General features: G+C 37.3%; 1 protein-coding gene across 1 annotated transcript in view; it reads right to left on the bottom strand.

The window, feature by feature from the left end:
• Positions 1 to 22,091, bottom strand: part of LOC140757641 (contactin-1a) — a 63,563-nt gene extending 41,472 nt beyond the window's left edge. Inside the window, exons 1-2 of the mRNA XM_073093496.1 lie at positions 21,873 to 22,091; positions 21,632 to 21,786 (exon numbers count right to left, since the gene is read on the bottom strand). Coding sequence (XP_072949597.1) covers positions 21,632 to 21,786; positions 21,873 to 21,921 — 204 coding nt within the window. The 5' untranslated portion in view covers positions 21,922 to 22,091. The remainder of the gene's footprint in view (positions 1 to 21,631; positions 21,787 to 21,872) is intronic.
• Between the last annotated feature and the right edge of the window lie 110 nt (positions 22,092 to 22,201).

Below are 22,201 nucleotides of genomic sequence, written 5' to 3'. Positions count from 1 at the left end.
GTTACGTTACAACAGTCTGTACCCACCTTAAGGTTCTTTACCATATCCGTTTTTTATCTGAAACCCGTATAGACACAGCGTTATGTACTTGGGCTAAGTTAGTTTATATATATTATATAATATTATATCATATAGATCATTATTATACTCTATGAAATGAAATGAAATGAAATGAAATGAAATGAAATGAAATATATTTATTTTGTATAGGCCAACGGCGGCACTTACAAATTGTCAGTTACAATATTTTCTTAAACTACTACCGGATCGGAACGCGACCTCTACTGAGAAGATCCGGTAAGAAACTCAGTGGGTTTGTCTTTTTTTAATTTTAAAAATAATTATTCTCTTTTTAATATTTTTTTTTTTTAAATGCCATTATGTTTACATATAATTAATAAAGCATTAGCTCCAGTATCTTGCTTTACATTTATCTAAAAAAAAAGAAGTTTGTATGATATATATAATATATCATAGAGTATAATAATGATCATTAAAATCAGAAACATTGTTGTCATTCGACATTGAAACGTATCTCATCATTACCGCTGGGCCAATCTGATGGGCTAATGGTCCATCAACACAATGATCTACATCCCAGTGGTGTAATGACGCGTGGAATAACAATATATATACAAATACATTAAATTGGACTGTAATTTGAAAATAACTGATCTTTTATAAGCTTAAAAAAGGAGAGATATAAGTGGTCTTAGTAAGGTATCAAATCTCTTTTTGATTATTTTGAATTTGAATCTGTCTCCCTCAAAGGGCTTATCTTGGGATCAGTTCGGTCGATTTTCTCGGAATGGAAGTATTCAAAGAGGGAATTTAAACCTCACTGAAACAAAATAGAAATAGAAATGACACTGATAGCATAGTAGTTATAGTCTAACTACGGAGAGTTAGGTACTCTTAATGTACTCAGCGGTTAAATATCATGGACCAGCCAAGAGAAATAAAGTCCTCAGATCCGATCAGTCCTCAGTGGGAGCACGAGTGAAATTGCTGACACAGTTGACATATCGATGATGTTTTTTTTTCTAACGAAGGGATAGTAAACCTTGAAAAAGTGAATATAGTGGTAGTAGCTAAATGAAATCGGCATAGAATTGTGGCTAACATAAGGGAATTTTTATGTCTACTAAATAAAGTGAACAATAGATTTGATAAGCATGATGATTATCATTAATTCATCAGATGTTAGGTAATGAAATGTTATTGGTCATTATCATTATCAATCGTCTAACTAATAAAGTAATGGTCGATTCACATGATATACTCCTCGTGTTCGTGATTTAATGGAAACATTATCTAGATTTGTAGTGTACTGCTATATCAGCAGTGCACCGTGTACATGGCAGAAATGTATATAATAAGCTGAATGTTCACAATTAGGGAGAAATAAACTTAGAAACAGTGAATGGAATTAAAAACGAATTATATTTTTTAAAACTCTTCATTAAAGAACTTCACACTTCGACATTTTTTTCTGTTCTGTCGTACCATGTTTAATACGAAGGTTTTTTGATGTTGAATGTTGCTTACAAATGTACTACCGAAGCCCTTCAGCAACTAATCACATAAAATACTTTACAATAAGTTTGTTACGTTGCACAATTTGTCAGTGTACTTTTGTAAGGTTTTGTAGAGTTTTCGTTATACGTGTATAGTCCGCGTAAAACTACTAGTCCACTCTGAATAAAGAAATGAATCGCGTCGCCGTAGCAAATTGTATGACTACACCTGCGCGAAACAACTTCAGAGTGGACTAGCAGTTTTGCGTGGACTATAACAGTATTTGTTTTAGATCCCAAACCTATTATTACTTAAGAAATGCAAGTGCGAATATTCGGTTGTAATCGATATTTGTAAATACAACTGCCTAAAATACATTAAATAATGCTTCAGGTTTGCAGTTCACCTGACCGCAAATACTTAGACACAAATAGATGGATGGTTCTACAGATATTTGTAATCCGGGAGTAAGGTATATTCGGTGCAGTAACCAAATACCACAAATGCTAACTTTGAACCAATGTATCTTAAAATTAACAATTAACTAGCAGTGATAAACACTGCTGTCCGTCGTGTTCTGGTTGAAGGGTGTGGTAAGGTAGACATACTTATTCGAGGCATTCCAGCTTATTCCTCAGGAGTAGCTGCGCATTTGTGGGCAACCTAAGGTTGGAATTAATTCTTCTCTGGGGTTGATTACAGAGGTATATGGGCGGCAGTAGGAACTTACCACCAGGTGGACTGCAGCATGCAAACGAGCACGTCTACTACTCTTATTTTATAAAAAAAATATAACATTCGTTTCAGCATAGTTTAGTCCAGGAAACCCTGTCATCACCTCGTTTGCAATTTATTAACGATATAAGCCGAATGGAATAGTCCTAACTATAGGAAGATTGCTGAATAAAATAATGGTCCATATCCACACAAAAACTGCTCACTTTGCGACGTGCGTTGAATTTGGCCAGCTCTATCCTGCTCTCTCTTTACTAGAAGGACAGGGACAGACGTCGGTCCGAGCACGTTGATTATCTCCAATTGAGTTGACAGTTCATACCAGTTCGGTTCAGTATCGTCGAGGTCGACTTACTGCATTTTCGCAGTTAACTGGGCAGACACAAATAAAAGAAAATTGTTGATTGTTCTGCCTTTAAGACAATTAAGATAATTATTGGATTAACGATGCTTGCTCCTCTAAATTTTGCTAGGAACTTTATGCCAATCTGTTGTTCGTGTAATATATTATTTTGGGAATTGTATGGCCACCTGTGGCGGGAATATGTTGTACTCAAAATATTATGTTTGTACCCACGTTCCACAACAAATTTGATTTGAACTTAAAGCTCTGTACGGTTTGTCAAATATCTTAAAACTATGTTTCAAGTTTCCGATAGTAATTTTGTCGTGTTTAAACGAAAAGCTTTTTTGAAAAGTTCTACTAGATTTTCAGGAAGCTTTTGAATTCGTTACGCGATTAATTTTTCGAAATGAAAATCCCTTGTTTGTACGTCATTATGCAGTTGAACCACGTGCCGGAGTTGTCACCACAACGCAGTGGGTTCCAGGTTCGGTCCCTGACTAGGCGATATCTGAATGATAAATTGTTCTGAGTCTGAAAATCGTAGTGTGGGGCTACGAGTATAGAAAGTGTGCATGTGATTTGTCCCTGTGAAAACATATATTTTCCTGAGCATGATTGCACGTCGTTCATCTATTAATATTGTATAGTAGGAGATTATTATTAAACAGTATTAGAAATATAATGGTGGTGGAACCCTTTGTGGCACCACCGCCACACCTATTTCTGCCCCATAACAGCAGCGTTGAGCGCTGCTGTGTTCTGGTTTGAAGGGTGTGGTAAGGGAGATATACTTTTCCGAGGCGTTCCAGCTTAGTCCTTAGGGGCAGCGACGCACCTGTGGCCGACTCCAGGTGGGAATAATCCTATCTGAGGTTGATTACAGATGTTTAAGGGCGGCAGTAGCCACTTACTATCAGGTGGACTGAATGCTCGCCGCTACTCCCATATCATAGAAAAAAATATTACTCCTCTTCATTACGATACTGCTTCCTCTCTTGGCTTTAATAATGCAGGTTGCCTATTGATCCGAGTCCCAGCTCCACGATTGCCAACTATCCAGCACAATACAATAACATAATTCAAACAAACGGTTCCAATTTAAAACTTGTCACAACTTGGAGCGTGACCTAAATGTTTTCGTGGAATCTCCGTCCCCGGGAATGCGTGATGGAGGGATATTAAAAGCATTTTCATACTCAAAAATTTTTCGAAATGCTAGGAAAAGTGAGCCTAGATTTGTTCGGTATATAGAAAGACGTAGCAGAAACTTTAACATTTTACGATATACAAAGTAACCCGTAGAGTAAAGTACGACACAGGATATGTACACACATCAATACTGTCTAGGGATATTTTGTATAAAGTTCTCAAACCCAAAAAATACTGGTCAGTTATAAAATCTTTTGATGAAAGACTATTTTGTAAACCTTTTTGTATATGTGACACATAATTCCTTTGTCCGTCAGGTCAAAATCTAGATTTTCTTTTTAAAATATGGGAGTAGCAGACGAGCATGCAGTCCATCTGATGGTAAGTGGCTACTGCCGCCCAGGGAAATCTGTAATCAACCCCGAAATAGGATTAGATATTCCTACCCGAGGTCGGCCACAGATGCGCTGATACTCCTGAGGACCAAGCTGGAATGCCTCGGAAAAGTATGTCTCTCTTATTAAACACTGCTGTTACGAGGCAGAAATAGGTGCGGTGGTGGTGCCACCGGAGTCGAACTACAAAGGATTCTACCACTTTCATCATAGATTATACAAAACCTAAAAATTAGACGTTGCTAAGTATTCTATAAAGCGGGTAAAACATCGCCGGCCAGTAGTCGGCGGATTAAGTCTTAATTCAGCTAATTGGGCCGCGGCGTAAGTTTAGGCGAGTCCAATTATACGATAGCACTGAGCGCTGGCTAATTAACTTTTTAAGGCACATTTAATATTAATCTTAATTTTTTAGGTGCGATCCTCTACCAATCCGCATTGAAGCGACGTGGATTATGCTACATTCTTCATTGAACTTCAAGGGTTAAGAGACACGTGCTTAGTTGTGGAATGTATAACTTGTAAGGCTGTAAGGAGAGACCCGTGCCCAATTGTGGGATGTATAACCTGTAAGGCAGCTTGGGTAACAATTTGCCCCACCCAATATACCGTACATTAACAAAAATATGCCTTCCCTAATGTTGATCTCAAAAATATGCTGGAAATTAAGAAAGGTATTCCTTACCTTAATTCTATCGAAATGTAATGAGATTCTGTCGAATAGTATGAGTATTATTTCTACAAATGACTCATTAGCGAAAATATCCAAATTAACGCAATAAAATATTCTGACAAAAAAATCATAGTTTTACGAATAAATGATACATGACAAACGTTATAAATATGAGATGTGTATGCATACATAGCTTGCACAAATTACGCTATGCACATCCACAATACGATACCTACTGGTTTAAAGTGCATAATTAATGCAAAAACTTATAGCAACGACTTCTTCATAAACTTTTTGTGGGACTCACATTCAAGGTTTCTTTTTGGTATCATTAGCAAGTTCTTTAAATATCCTATGGAAATACCCACCATATATTTTTTGTAATTAGATTAAAATCAACTTATTTTTTTTTGAAAATGCATATGTATGATATAGTCCTCAAAATTATAACCCAAACAAGTGTAATTTCCCTTCATATTACCTTTTTTAGTTCTGGAGGAAATCTTCAAAAGGTACCCGACCATTTTAGGAGCAAAAGTTGAATTATGTGAGTTTCTTACTCACTAAACCATTTGGTGGCCTCATTTCGCATATATACAGAACGCACTATAACACAAGCACAGAGACCCTTGTACAACAACAGAGCAATCTGTTCGTGTGAGCTGTCTCCCTAGCGTGCGACCTTGCGTGACAACTGCCGCCCATTGTGACGTCAGCGGTCAGCGGGTCACATCCTCGCAGAAAGTGCGCATGCGACGCTTCTTTTTTAAATTAATACTAGTGGTGCCCGCGGCTTCGCCCGCATTTTAAAGAAATAATATGACATACATAAAACGGATAATTTGTACCCGCATTGGAATGACAGTGGTGCCATCTGTCAAAAATTGGTCTTACCAACTCCCAAACCCTCGTGGGCTCTTTGACAACAACTTTGCTAAAGATCATCACTTGATCAAATGCATAGTTTCCGATTCTATAACTATTTACGAATTAAAAATGAATTAAAGAAACCTTTTCCCACGGACTAAATTGTGAATCTAAACCATTCTCAAGTCCCCGTGAACACACACAACAAATTTCATCAAAATCAGTCCAGTCGTTTAGGAGGAGTTCCGTGACATACACACGCACATAAGAAATATATACAGGGTTACTGATAATTCGATACATTCCCTTGGAGGGGTAAAAGTAGAGCTCATTTGCAATAGGTTTTGTCATTAAGTACCCTAGCCGATAGTGGTTTGTTTTTGAGATATTCAAGTTTTTGTGTTTTTATTTCTAAGTACCGAGATCAGGCAAAAAATAAAATGCTCCTAAGTGAATGTCCTATTTTGATCCTATTTTTGTGCATAATCTTATACCTAACATCGCAACACTTCCTACGAACGAATGAACGAAAGCGGTCGTCCTATGCCGCGGCGTGATTTCGCCGCTTGGCGCAGGGTCTGCGGGCCTCGAGGGATCCCTCCTTGCCCGGGCAATCTCCTCAGTGGGTAACACTGCCCACCGGTGTTGTGGGCTGCCGTGAGGCAGCGGTGCAGCAGTCGGTCCTCTGCGTGACCTGTGCTAGGCTGCGTGTGCAGATTTTCAGTCCTCCAGATGGTCGGAGGACACCTGCCCCTCGAGCTCACGAGGGAGCGGGCGACCGTCGGGGGGTCGAGCGTGGAGGCGGCGCGAAGCCTCTCAGATGGGCATGTGGCCCATTGTCGGCGCATGCGTACATACGATGTGCCAACCTGGCCACAAACCTGTCCAAGGTCGGAACCTTGAGGTCGCGCTCCAACACGTCGTTCCGAACATAGCGGCCCGCCCTCACGATCGTTCGCAGGGCCTGGCTCTGCACGGCACGGAGACGTTTACGGTTGGACTCTGACACCAGAGCATACCATGCTGGCGCCGCGTAAGTTAGGCGTGATCGGACGTACAACTTGTACACCCTTAGTTTAGTACGGGTCGGTAGATGAGATGCCAGCACTGGTCGGAGCATCGCTCGTGCAGCACGGGCCTGTCGGATCACGTGGTCCACCTGAGGCCTCATGCGCAGCGATGCATGTGCAGCGAGCGATCAATGTGACATCCCAAGTACCTAACTGTGGGCTGCCAAGCTACTTCCCGATCACGGAAACGTAGCGGCGGCGGCATAGTACGCCTGCGGCTGAAAAGTGTCGCGACCGTCTTACCGACGTTGACGGCCATGCGCCACTTGTCCAGCCACTCTGGGAGCAGGTCCAGCAAGCGCTGCATCCTGCGTGTTGCTAATTCACTCTGAAGTGGAAATAAAAAGGGTTTTTTTATTGAACTCTAACAAATTGACCTCCATAACGTAAAGTTTAAGGGTACTACTACAGCGTATTGTCATTTTAAGGAAGTGTTGCGATGTTAGGTATAAGATTATGCACAAAAATAGGATCAAAATAGGACATTCACTTAGGAGCATTTTATTTTTTGCCTGAAATCGGTACTTAGAAATAAAAACACAAAAACTTGAATATCGCAAAAACAAATCACTATCGGCTAGGGTACTTAATGACAAAACCTATTGCAAATAAGCTCTACTTTTACCCCTCCAAGGGAATGTATCGAGTTATCAGTAACCCTGTATATATAAAGATAGAAGTAGCAAATAGCCATCTGATGGTAGGCCACTGCCGCTCATGGACATCTATTATAACCCACCCCAAACAAGATCAGAACACCCTTGAGGACTAAGGCGGGAGGAGAAGTTAAGAGAGATGTAGTCCGCGTCAAACTGCTAGTCCGCTCTGAAGTTGTTGCGAGCAGGTGTAGTCATACAGTTTGCTATGGCGCGCTACTCATTTCTATATTCAGACTCATTTCTACATTCTGACGTTGTGTTCGGATAAGTATCCCTTACTACAACCCTCAAACAGCAGAATTTAATACTGCATGTTTAGATGGAAAAATGTTTGGAGGTTAAAAACAACAGAGGGTTCTAAATGCCCCCTAGGATCTCTATTTTCTGCATAATATCAGAAATTGTCTTTCAATCTTTGGTAGGCAAAAGTTGGATTGATTGCTTATTAATAACGTGCCATAGCGGTATCTATAGCTATACTAAGGATTGAACCCGGAAAATTAATACGGGTATCTTAGGTAATAACGAAACTTCTCAACATTTTTTTTTATAATATAGGAGTAGCAGACGAGCATGCAGTCCACCTGATGGTAAGTGGCTACTGCCGCCCATGGACATCTGTAATCAACCCCAGATAGGATTAGATGACTACCTGAGGTCAGCCACAGATACGCCGCTACTCCTGAGGACTAAGCTGGAACACCTCGGAAAAGTCTGTCTCCCTTACCACACCCTTCAAAACGGAACACAGCAGCGCCTAACACTGCTGTTATTAGGTAGAAATAGGTGTGGCGGTGATGCCGCCGGAGTCGAACCACAAAGGGTTCTACCACCTTTAAACGTCAGCCGTCAAATCATAGCATGATTAATCCCGACGTTCTTTTTAATAGTGAAAACACAATGCACTGTAACAACATGTTGTTTTGTGGTATCGATGATTACATGCGAAGAACAAAAGAGTGTAGTTGTGCAATACTGTGCATATTCTAGTTCAGTAATAATCCGTCCCATTGATGTAGAGATTATAGGGAGTTAAACGAGCATGATGGAATACTACTTATACGTTAGGCCGGCTACACACTATAAGTATGATATCTGATGATAATATCGAAGTGGTATCGAAATCTATTACGGTACGTGGTCACTCGTAGGCCTCGTAGCAGATATCGTAGTATCCACACATACGAGTAGCTTTGAAATATTAATTTGGAATATATCATAAACCAAAACAGATCGGTGGAGAAAATGAGGTAGGAATGATACGAGTATATCTATCTATTAACATCTTTTGCACCAATACACAGCGCAAGTACGAATCTTATAAGGACCTCTTTCATGTCACGCATAACTCATCCAAACGAGTGATTGAACTCGCTGCGGTCTCAGTCCTGCGTACTTGTGACTCACATCACAGGAAAAGTATGTATGAAACGATAGGACATGAATAGCACGCGTGTGAGCAACTGCATGCGTGATATGACAAAGTCTTCAGGAAGAAATTATGTAAATGATGCTGCAGGTATCGAACCTTGAACTTTAAAACGTTAATTGTTTTATTGATGGCAAGCCGACGGGTCTCCTGGCTCCATACCCCTCCAAGATACGAGTGGTATATGAGTACGATACCAAGCAAATTTACATAAATGCATTATTTATTAAACAACCCCTCTATGACGGGGATCATTTTATTCAATTTTGAGCTTGTTATGTAGTAAATGTGTAAATATTTTTATATAGACGCTTTGTGAAAACTTCGAATCATTGTAAATATATATTTAGATGCGCAGATAGATGTACTTATAAATGGGAAATAGATCATTCGTTCCGATTAAACTGAAAATTCGCACATTTTAGTACGTTACATCGTGTCGGAAATATTTTTTCAAAAATACATACATTGTCTTATATCATGCACCCATTATTGTCCCACTGCTCGGCTTTGGTCTTCTGTTAGATTCAAAATGATTTTATGACCAAATGCGATTCCAAGTTACACACGGAGTAGGTACTACCAAGTTGTATCATTTTAGTTTTTGTTAAAGCGGCCATAGTTAATATACCTATCTGTCCCTGTAGTTTCGGGACCAGAATAGGGCTACGGTATCCCCTGCCTGTCGTAAGAGGCGACTAAAAGGGGCTTTCGGGGTTACGGGCGGCAAGAGTGGGAGCTCGAACCGTCCAGTATGCTACCCCGGGAAGGACGGCGGTATGTGTGGTCGCATACCGTCGTACGCACCAAACGGTGTTAGAAAGTTAATATACCTACAGTCCGTAAAAAAACAAGCTTCTATCTAACTGTTCAAGAATAAAGCCCTGCGACAGTCGTTTACCTGTTTTACCTTTTGGGCACAGAACCCTAAATATCATAAATTCTTCCGGTACTCCTAGCAAAGGAATATTTAATACACCAATAAACTATCACAATTCAGAGCTTTTATTATAATAATATTTTCTTTATCAAGATTCAATTTCCAAAATAGATTCCCTACCTACTGCGATGAGAGCCCTCGGCGCAGACAAGATTCAAGAGAAAACTTATTATTTCACTAAACAAAGTTGGGATAGCATTAATTAAGGGTTCGTACACAAAACTGCGATGCGACGTCGCATCGCAAAAATCTGCGAGCTCCCTCGACGCATCGCAAGAACTTGCGAATTGATTCGCATCGCACAGTGGTTGTTGTTGTAGGTCACCCTGAGAGACGCTACGCCGCACGATATCGCATCGCAGCAATTCGCATCGCAATTTTCTGCGTTGCGAATTCGCATCGCGTCGCATCGCAGTTTTGTCCTTGTCGAGCCCTAATGTAGTACCCAAAATTCCCTCCGAAATAATTAGTGGTCCGTTTTCGTTTGGATTCCAAATTGCCAAGGGTCTCTTGTGGATGCTTATACCCTGATTTAAATGTACCTTAAGCTTTACGGATCCAAATTATGTCATTTAGGTGTGGTATTTTATGTAATAAATGATACTTAATAATTAGAGTTATGATAAAATGTTGTTGTGAAAGTTTTTGTAATGATATTGTAAATGTTTCAGTTTAATCATAAAATTTTCATCTCAGGTTGTATATTTGAAATAAAGCGTCATTCAGTCACATGAATATTATCATATACATCGCAGAATATTTATAAAAAATCATGTAGAATTTGATTTGACCTATGTTAGTGGAACCTCATCAATATTACCTGAGGAACAGCCGTACTTATACATACTACAACACCAAAAACTCTTACTGAATATACCTTAATATACCTGAATATATCTTAATGAATATATTACTACCACCTACTCCACAAAGTCTCTACTCTTGTAGGACTCTTAGCTGCATTAGTTCTATAAAACAAATAATTATAGTTTAAAAACTAACAAACACGCTAAAATCACACATGGATAATCGTTAATCCTGATTCCTGACGATTCTGATGAGGAGAATGAAATGACGGGAATGAGAAAAATTATTAAAATCGTGTATTGTCATCGGTTCTTGACAAACCGAAATTAATCGGACCGTTCAAAGTGGGTAAAATAGAGTTCAAAAATTCCATTACATACACACACACAGGTCAAGCTAATAAAAGCTTGGTAAAATATCCAGTTTGTGTCACCATTACAGTACGAATATTGCTGACCGATTTATTAAGTGTCATAACTTATCATGAATGTTCGAAATTGTTCTCAAAGTTCGATATCGCAGACAAGCAACAGTTCGCTACGACACTTGCTTATTACTGCCAGTAAATCAGTAACGAGATATATAGCGTTTCGCTGTGTCACAAAGTTTGACGTTATCTGCGGTTCCGATGGCGTTTCAAACTGTTTGAAAACTTCAGAAACGTTACGTTTCAACGTTAACCACAAAGGCTGTCTTGGTTTGAAAGGAATAACAATTATAAAATAGTAGTCTGAAAGGTGGTAGAACCCTTTGTGGTTCGACTCCGGCGGCACCACCGCCACACCTATTTCTGCCTCATAACAGCAGTGTTAAGTGCTGCTGTGTTCTGTTTTGAAGGGTGTGGTAAGGGACACATACTTTTTCGAGGCGTCCCAGCTTAGTCCTCAGGGGTAGCGGTGCATCTGTCACCGACCTCAGGTAGGAATATCTAATCCTATCTAGGGTTGATTACAGATGTCAATGGGCGGCAAAGCCACTTACCACCAGCTGGACTGCATGCTCGTCTGCTACTCGTATATTATAAAAAAAATATTAGTATAAGTCAATAAAACATCTCTAGTTTTAGATTTTCAGGGCCACATTAGGAAATCGAAAGCCCACAAGTTATAGACGTCCAGAACAGTGACATTACCCTTGGAGTGGCAGATAACCCAACCGCACGAGGGCGCCTCATTGTCACTGATAAAAACGAACTCGTTCAATTTACAGTCTCTTAGTGGAGCGGCTCATGAGTACACTCGAATGGAGAAGCCTTTGTTCAGCGGCGAATAATAATTGGCTACTTTCGTTGATGCGAAGGTGAACATATTCAAGGTATATTAGGAGCATTTATGACCGTGTGAGGCATTTTAGAAAACGATGTAACCTTCTGCCAAGGATAAGACTTCAATTTGTAAGATATTCAAATTGTAAGAAATATTTAACACCATGTAAGAAGAGTTTCAAATACAAAAACAATCATCTGCCAAGGATGACATTTTCAAGAAAATTTAACATATGTCAAAAGTACGCAATACTCTGATAGGACAGTTAAAAACAGAAAGACCCATCTCCTAACGGTGAGACTTAAAAGACATTTTTAAAACAGCAACAGCAAGAAAGTCGGATTTAACACGTGACACCTTTCCAAAATAGGAACAACCTTCTTCCAAGTGTGAGACTACAATCAAATCCAATTCGATTGCACCCCACCGATCCAATCTTTTAGAGTCGTCCAGTTGCATCACAAGATTCCATCTCGGCGTGCAATTTCCACGCTCATCTTGTTTGAACGGAAACAATAACACCGTTCCGAGAGCTCTACCTTAGTGTTGGAGCTCCGGGATTGTCTTGCTGAGACAAAGCATGGGCACCTTCAAACTACAGACGTAAAAATAACCACACAGAGAAGCAATGTTTTATATCTTAACGTGTCTCCACAATGTGGAGCGTTTGAATATCTTTTTATTCATGCTCGTACACGCTTAAACCACCGTTTTAGCTATTGTATATAATTTCCCTGGTTTCTTATACATTCGAAATGTTATTAACTGTAAGAACATATTGCTATAGTCCTTATGAAAAAGGGAATGTATAAAAAGTAAATAGAAATATTTGTCTTCAATATGAAAATTGCCAATTTGGAAGTTCAGATGCATCCATGCACAATAACAAAACCCTAATTCCATTTTAACGTTAGATTGTGTGTAAAAATAAATTTTAATTCTAAATGCAAATGTAAAATATCGACTACTGGATTCGATTGCAAAGATTTGTTACTAGTGTTCAGCAATGTAAGAATAAATATCAAGAAATATGTTAAACTCATGTAATGTAACGGGTTAGAGTACAGCGCTAATGCTGCAAGTATTTATCAATCAATTTCTCTTTATTTGCATAACAACCTTACAAAGTGTCTATTGTGAATTGGTTTGATGGAAACTAATAGTGAACAAACAAGCAGTCAGGTCACCTGACCACTGCATTTACCACTACGACAATACTAATGCAGATGACATAACTATTGAACCATGTTATAAACTTTACAATCCATCAATACTTTACAATCCATAATTTTAACCAGCAAAATAGAATTGAAAACGTTTCGTGAAATCTGAAAATAATAGAAGCAGCCGAAGATATTTTAGTCTGTATGATTAGGTTGACACGGCCTCTCATGGATATTTATAACCAATTCCATATAGATCTGGAGTTTAATATGAAGTCGTTCCCAAATAGTATTAAGGAGTAAGTATGAATGCCTCATATGAGTCAGCATGTCTTATCACAACCTTCAATCAAAGTATGACTGCGTGAAGTGCTCCCATAAAACATAAATAGATTTGGCGATGGTGGAAAATCACGAAGTTACTCTTCAATACATAAATAGTATTCGATTGTGTAATAATCAATAGTCTTCAAATAAATTTGTATAGTAAGGGACAGAGGTAGCGGCGCAGCTGTAGACGATTTCAGGTAGGAATATAATCTTATCTGGGGTTGATTATCCATGGGCAGCAGTAGCCACTTACGGTCTGGTGGACTGCATACTCGATTGTTACTCCTTTATTATATAAAAAATCTTTAGGAATGTCTGATTAAAGTGACGCAGACGTTCAAGACTAAAGTAATATATTTAGATAAAATAGCATAGCTCGAATGGTTAGCAGTCTGTGGTTAACTGGATCAAATTCTAAAAGTAAACAATGGACTATTTTATCCTATATGACCACAGCAAATGCAATACAAGGACGAAGTTTACCGACCACAAGCCCGAGATAAGCGTCACTTGAATGGAGACAATCAACGGATACCCAGACATCAGGGGCAATTGGTGCTAAAATTTTATGAAGAGCTCATAAATCTTAGCGTTAGGGTCATTGAGGGGATAATAGCGAAACATGACGGGAAGATATTTGGAGAAACAATACACTGAAATATGCTTCGGATAGGTTTTCAGAAAATCGGGCTGAATGTGTTTGTCTATTTCAATTGTCTAGGGATCTATAATTTAGTGAAGACATACGACCACGAGAAAATAGCATCTATATTCTATATAAGGTATTTTCCTTACAGAATAAGTATTGATTAAACAACGTATTGTAATATTCAATTTGACTGTTCAGTAATTATAACAAGCTTTTAACTTGGTTAGTTAGTTTGTATGCATAAGAAAGTCAAATCTTGCAACTGAATTTTAAAGCAGTTAACCCCAAACCAAATGACATGAAATTGTTCATACACGTTTGCTTTGGTTGACAATGCTTGATTAGTTTTGTAATGTTATTCTAAATCCAATAACGGCGAACCATTAATTTTTATCCAATGAAAGGTTTTTCTTAGACGAATACGAAATATAACCGATTTATTCGTATATATAATGGTATAATATTCCCATATTCCACGCAGGAATTTAAAGCTGCTCTGAAACGGTTCTGGGAATTCGAAATTATCTTTGTTCGTTCGTGGCTCGCATATGAATCACATAAGGAGAATCAGCCCAGCGGTAGGTCACTATAGGGACGATGAAAAAATAAAACCCATACTTTCACTCGGTAACTTACTCAAATATTCCTATAGGTGATGGGACGATATAAAAAGATTTATCCGGCCTTCCTTCCGTCCCGTATCAAATTCCCCGAGTGCCATCACTTAATCTATTTTATATCCATTTTGGCGGGAGCTTGGACAAGGACAGTATTGTTTTAAAATTTAGTCATTTAGAATAGTTGTAGTCATACCTTTCTTGAATTTGTAGAATATGGTTTTATGGACAAATAAAACCAAAATCTATATTTTATTAAATTACGCCAACTGTTTGAAATCTGTACAAATAATTGCAGAGACTGTTTGATATTTTAAAAGAACTGGATATTTGTGCTTCTATTATTTACACACTTTAGTATTCAAGGTCAGTCTTAAATACCGGCTGAAATTATTTGAACAGGAGTACTGAACCATGGATATTTAGAATTTTTTTTTTGTATTTTTAAATGCGACAAATATCAAATCCTTCGTAAAAGTCATACAGAGCGTAAATGTAGATAGAACAGGGTAAAGGTGATAGTAATTTATTGAACATAGACAAAGATTCATAAATGATCAAAGCTTACGCCTAAAAACGACACATACGCATAATACTTATTAATTGTTCACATTTTTAATATTTATATTAACTCAATTTCGTTCCATACAGTAATAATAATGAATAATAATGGTTTATTATGAAGAAATATCAATACCTTAATTTCTCATCTAAACATCTATGAAACCACAGAGTCCTAGCCAAGACATTATAAAATTATCGAATACGTAGTAATATCTGTGTAAACGCTACAAAACGAGAAACCTCATCCTATCGCAGATCAGGGAACGAAGACTACCTAATCTACTTAGTATCGATTGTGACAGCATCCAGACGATACGTGAAGAACATTCTCTATTTGGGAAAGAAGGATTGGAGTGTTATTGGAAAGTTAAGTGAATTAGATTTTCAATATAAATGACGGTGAGAATTTGTGATCATTTGGGAAGAATTTAATTTAAACAATTTATTACTTACTCGTTATGGAAGGTGTTTTCTAAAGCTTTTTCTAAATGCATTAGGAAAATGAAGTTAGAGATATTAACAGAAATAACATGCGCTCTGACATAAGAGATAAAGGTGCAAAGAGCTCTCATCCAAAGCGGGCGATCCATTCGCGATGATGTTACAAATGTTTATAGGCGACGATGACTTCTCTCATCAGGTAGCCCATCTACCTTATCGCTAGATTTAGCTCTAAAAACAATAGAAATATTTTACAAATGACAGTAAGAATTTTAATAAGTTTTAAAATAGGGAAAATTATATGGCAATCTTTGAGTAAATATCAAGTATCAGTACAATGAATTGCAACATTCCATAACGTATCATTAGTCAGAACAATCAGATAGCCAACACAGCATCTGCGAGCGAGCTATAAATAGACGCTATTCCGCCAAATTAAGACATCGACCAATTCATTTTACGACTGTTCACAGACGAGTCGTATAAATATAAGTTTTTTAAAGTTTTATAATGACAATGGTTTTAAGCTGACCAAATAGTTCTTCCTATTTTTTAAATAAGTAACACGATGTTGTAAAAGTGTGTCACGTCACTCAATGAGAATTCAAGATCTGCATACGCCCGTTTTTAGTAGCAGTGATAGCCTAGTGGTTAAGAAACGCGGCCTCTCGATCGAGGGGTCCGAGGTTCAAATTCCAGGCACGCATCTCTGATTTTCAAATTTATGTGCATATTAGAAATTAATTATCATTTGCTTAAACGGTGAAGGAAAACATCGTGAGGAAACCTGTACACCTGAGAGATTAAAAAAAAATCTCAAAGGTATGTGAAGTCTACCAATACGCACTTGGCCAGCGCGGTGGACTATGGCCTGATCTTTCTCATTCTGAGAGGAGACCCCTGCCCGGTAGTGGGACAGTATTTATGGGTTGATGATGATAATACGCCCGTTTTTATTATTCGATCTACTCAAATATTGAAATACCAAAGATTGAAATTGTACAAGTTCTAGTATGAATTATTAAATGTCGGTCTTTAGCAAACAAAACAACTGATAGATTGATTGTTATTAAGGGCGGTGAAATATTGACATGGAGCAGACATATAAACAAACAGAAAATATCTTAACAACATTTATGATTCGGTTTACTGCAAGTGTTCACATTACATTACAAAATAGTAGTAGAGCTACTATGAAAACACAAGCAGAGATTTATAATTTGTAATTGTATCGATGTTAGCTTTTTTCAACGTGATTGTTAACAGTTTATGCTAAAGAAATATGTATAGCTACTGTCCTGCCAAATGAAGAGATCGGTCAATTAGTAATACAAGCGTCAACAGCATACTACCTATTCTTATTAGTTTCATTGCAATTTCATTGCCATTGGTTTTCGAATATCGCCTAATCTTGTAACATGTTGAATTTGGCAAATTATTGGTTCGACGCTGATACCACAGCTCAATCTATTTCAGCCCTATAACAGCAGTGTTAAGTACGCCTGTATTTTTATTTGTTTTGAGGTTTATCACGAGAAGTAATAGACCTCATAAACGGTACATAATAACCACCTATCTTCTTCTTCTCGTTCTTAAATATTCTTTATTATTCGAGGCAACGTTAGATATTTAATTAACAAAAACGCGAAACATAACTAATTTATTAGCAGCCTTACTCCTCGCTACATTTTCCGCTTTCCAACTTATAAAAAGCTTCCATCTTTAATTTAGTTATAAATGAACTTTGGCTTTGTTTTTTCTTTAACTTTTAATAAAGGAAAGGTCGAAAATGATTTAATATTCTGTGTAATCATGTTTTAAGCGATTCTTACAAAACCATTGTTGTGCTTTGTTGGTTGTTTTGTTGTTAATTTTAATTTAAATACAAAAGGCGTCCCAAATTAGTGGACATGCGAAGAAACACAATTTCTATTATCTTCTGCGAGTTTTTTATAATATAGGAGTAGCTATTTCATCCTATTTACAGCAGTGTGAAACGCTGCTGTGTTCCGATTTGTATGGTATGGTAAGGGAGACATACTTATCCGAGGCGTTCCAACTTAGTTCTCAGTTCTAACTAGAGATGTGCCGAGTCAGGTCGCATACTCGAGTACTAATAGTGATACTCGAGTACCAGTAATACTCGAATACTGACGATACTCGTACACTACACCTACTAGTCGTACAAGTAAAAACTTGTTTAATTTTGTGTAGTGAGTGGCGTTTTTTTTTTGCTCTTCCGTGCTATTGGACTGTATGTTGTGCAAAGTACTCGAGTACTTTGTGAATACTTTGGACTTGAGTACTGACTCGATTCTTTTTTATATGAGTACTAAAGTACTCGAATACCAAAAATGGCCGACTCGGCACATCATTAGTTCTAACGCATCTGTAACTGACCTCAGGTAGGACTGGAATCTTATCTGGGGTTGATAATGTCCATGGGCAGTAGCCACTAATCATGAGGTGGACTGGACGCTCCTTTGCCACTTGAATATAGTAAATAAATGGTGAGCTCTGGTTCTGGACATATGCTTATCTATTGTAAAAATTCTAATCTATCGCAAAGACATAATTAAAGGATGATTGTAAAATAGCTTAATCTTAGGTTTAATCTCGACATCGTGGAAAGCAGGCTGTATTGTATTGCAACTTGAGAGTGAATATTTAATAGGGAGACGTCGAGACGTTGCACTTATAAATACCATACTTAGTAAGTGATGAGGGTAAGCAGACTACACATTTACTATTAAATATAGCTGATGTATTAATATGTGATACTTTAGAGACACTGAGCGCCAAAAGAATGAGACATAGGTATAAAACTGCTAGTCCGCTCTGAATATAGAAATGAATCGCGTCGCCATAGCAAATTGTATGACTACACCTGCTCGCAACAACTTCAGAGCGGACTAGCAGTTTAGCCCGGTGTATAATATATACGCTTAAAAACATTATCTTACGCAGTCGGGTAAAAAAGCCTGTATTAAGGAGTATATATAGACAGCCTCACGCGCGGTGTTTTAGCACACGTATATATTTGTATATGTAGTTTAAGGTGGTTGCCAGGCCTTTCGTCCGTCATAGCAACTTAAATAAGTCGATTCTATCTACTTGACACTTCGTACTTTTCCTATTCAACTTCATATATTTCTTCAGTACATTTTCAAGTTTTCGAGTAACGCTTATTTCCAGATGTACTCACGTTAAAGTAGATTGGACAAAAATTGGGGTTTATTAGTCGAGGAGACAGACAATACAATGCTTACAAATGACTTAGCCCCATCCACATACTCACACACTTTTTCCATAGGTTTTCCTAGGCAGTGGCAACCGTCATCCCACATAGACAAAAACCTAGATTCACATATGTCTGGCCGGGAAGCGAACCTGGAACCCTTTGCGTATCAAACGGGTGACGTAACCGTTCTGCCACTCGGGTACGGCGGTTTATATTAATACTCTACTATTAAACCGATTCGTATCGAGCCCTCCCTCCCACGTGTATAAATTATATCGCATTTATGCAGTTTTATTGGTATTAAGGAAATAATTGTATTATGTGCACGCGACGCTATATATATGACGGCACTAAAATATCATTTCGAGAGTTTTACTCGTTTTATAGTAATTTCAAACTTTTTATCACATTTTACTATTTAATTATTTGTTTTTTGTTTTTGCAAACGCAATTTCAAGTGGCTAGGTGTTGTGTATTATGTTCTAGTTTGGATGGGATAGTAAGAGATGATTTTTACATACTTTACTTTGTCTTTAGGGGTAAGAACGCAAATGTAGCTGATACTAGATATTAGCCCATTCCTATGTGGGGTTCGAAAAACACGTTCATGGGTGGCCGTAACCAATCGTCGCATGCTCTTCTGATACTTCTATATTACACGTCATACTCAAGAATAGTCTTTTGATTCGACTGCAGACGGTAATGTAAGAGAAGATTCGAGCGTAAGTATGTATAAAATATGAATTTATGTATGCTTTTTTGGCGTGCCCTGCAATCCAAACGCCCTGACGGATTTTAACACAAGATTTCATTGGTTTGAAAACGTGGGAGTGATAAGGTTATATATTTAAGCAGTCACAATTCTTGCTATTACAACACTTCTCTATTTATATCGAAAGTTTAAAATAAAAATACGAGACGCTAGAGTGTAACACGCGTAGCGTTCAGTAAATACCATCATTGTTTATACAAGTGTGTCTTCGCCGCAAACAGGTTTTTGTAACCTATTGTTATTTGTTTCGTATCACTAATAAAATTGCAAGTGAACCGCCTGTGCAAATATCATGTGAAATCATTTGTACCCACCATGTTTGCATTCATTACAAATGTTATTTTTAAAGTGTTCTCAATTATATCACGTCATAAGCTTATAAGTTTTTAGCGTCATGAAAACATGATTCGTTTAATAAGTCCTAAGGCAAATTAATGGGAACTGTAAAACTTAACGTTATAAATGTTATAATTATTGTGTTTGCTAACCAACAGGTTATTTTTTTTAAGATCCGAACGGATATTTACGCAAAATTAGCGAATCTACAAATGTCATATTCATGTATTATGTTATCGCAAAAACGCATAGGGTTTGTTTGCAGGATTTTAGAGTAATTCTATAAATTATGCGTGTCTAGAGATGGGCAAAACACCCGGTTTAAACCCAGTACTGGGTTTAAACCGGGTTTTATCTAATGCATGAAAATAGTAAATACCCGAATAAAAACCCATTTTCGGGTTTAAACCCTATTTCTTCCCAACGACCGGGTAAAAACCCGGTTTATTCCCGATGGGTTTAAACCCTCTGCCCATCTCTATGCGTGTCTTGTCTGTAAGTGTAACCGCATGGATTTTCTGCGCGTGCCATGCCCAGACGCACCCTCTAGGGCCTACCTGTCTAGAGTCTAGGTTCGACACGAAAGCAGTACTGCTACACTATCAGCTTTATAAAAGTGCTGTTGTTGTTGCCTTTTGGTAAACAGTATGATGAGCCAATATGACGTTTTTTAGGGAAGGAGGGAGTTACATGTCATTGTGTCCAAATATTTTAGTTATTATTTTACATCAGGTGGGGCGTGTGCTTATATAATAAACAACACGCATAGTATAGGTATATAATACGTATGTATATTAATCATATGGATTTGAACCTGAGAACCTGTGGAAGACAGGGATAAGGATACTTTGCCATATGGGCTATAAAATTCAATAAGCTAGTGAATGAATAAATAACATACCCATAAAATATATATTTTATATTTATGGACGTCTGTTAGCTCCATTTACTACAACTTTTATCGGTTGCTTAACTGCATTATATAATAACTATAAAATGAATGATTGTTTGTTTGAAGTTAATGCTTATAAAAAATCATATTTTAACTGTAAATTGATACGGTAAAATAAATTATAAATTGTACATTTTTATAAATGTTGTTACGTACTTTAAAAGAAGATAAATATCGATAAATTAACAAACAAACCAAATCTACGTAATTTTTAAAGACAGTAATAATTATACATGTAACATAAATTAGATGAACTTATATTTATTTTATTTAATTCGTTGATTAACATTAAACTGACATTATAATTAACATTAAATTAGTAATAAAAGTAGTTAAAATAATTTTATTGGTTTTTAATTGAGTTAATAAACGTTTCGGTAATATAAAATCCATGTAATTAGTCAAACATTATGTGTATATTGAAATTTATTTACATCATTAAAATAATTAATTTGTTTCACTGTACTTTACAAGTCACTGATTTTAAACGGATTTTTTTCTTACGACAATGATTTCTGATAAATGTTTCTAACCGATTCTAATAGGAAATAATTTTATACTAAATCAATATAAATGTACAAAGTCGTTTTATCGAGCAGTATAAATTTAATTTACTTGTACTGTTACGCGATAAGAAAAAAAAAGACCTTGACTCTAAAAGTGCCCAAGTAAACATTGCTACTACTGTTAAATTAATTAAAAAAAAAACTTACCAATACTTCGTGGTGTGTTCGGTTTCCCCTGTGTACCCACTGGACATTAGGGGAAGGGAGAGTGAGGAGCCCACCACAAGGGATGGTTACGTTCGTGCCCTTGTCAGCGGCAACTTCACGAATCTCTACCTCCTCTCCTACCGCCCGAAGAAAAACTGACAACAGGAATTATACAATGTAAACACACAAACATATATCCCCACAGTATAAGCTCTGTTTATAATGTACAAAAAATATTCACCTTCTACTCCAAGGCAGAACAGAGGCACCAATATACGCTCGAGAAACATTCTAATATTTCTACATCTAGACTCTAAGAAAAAATCCACACACCCTACCTAGCAGTAAAGTAAAAAAGATTTTCCCTAACTAGTCATTTACATTACACAGAATTAATTTTAACGACGGAAGGCGAAATAATAGGAAACAAATCTCACAACAAACGTCCGCACTTCATTGATACATGTCATAGACTAAAAAATATAGAAATACCAAATAGTCCAAATTCAAATGTCACAAATGTCAGATTTATTTTCATTGCCATATAAAAAATATTTTTAAAAACCATAG

This window comes from Epargyreus clarus, unplaced genomic scaffold (genome assembly GCF_041222505.1).
Source record: "Epargyreus clarus isolate Ecla_fem2 unplaced genomic scaffold, WU_Ecla_fem_2.2 ptg000004l, whole genome shotgun sequence".
Classification (NCBI taxonomy): Eukaryota; Metazoa; Arthropoda; class Insecta; order Lepidoptera; family Hesperiidae; genus Epargyreus; species Epargyreus clarus.
Note: the sequence above shows the minus strand (reverse complement) of the source record. Positions and strands in the feature narration are given on the sequence as shown.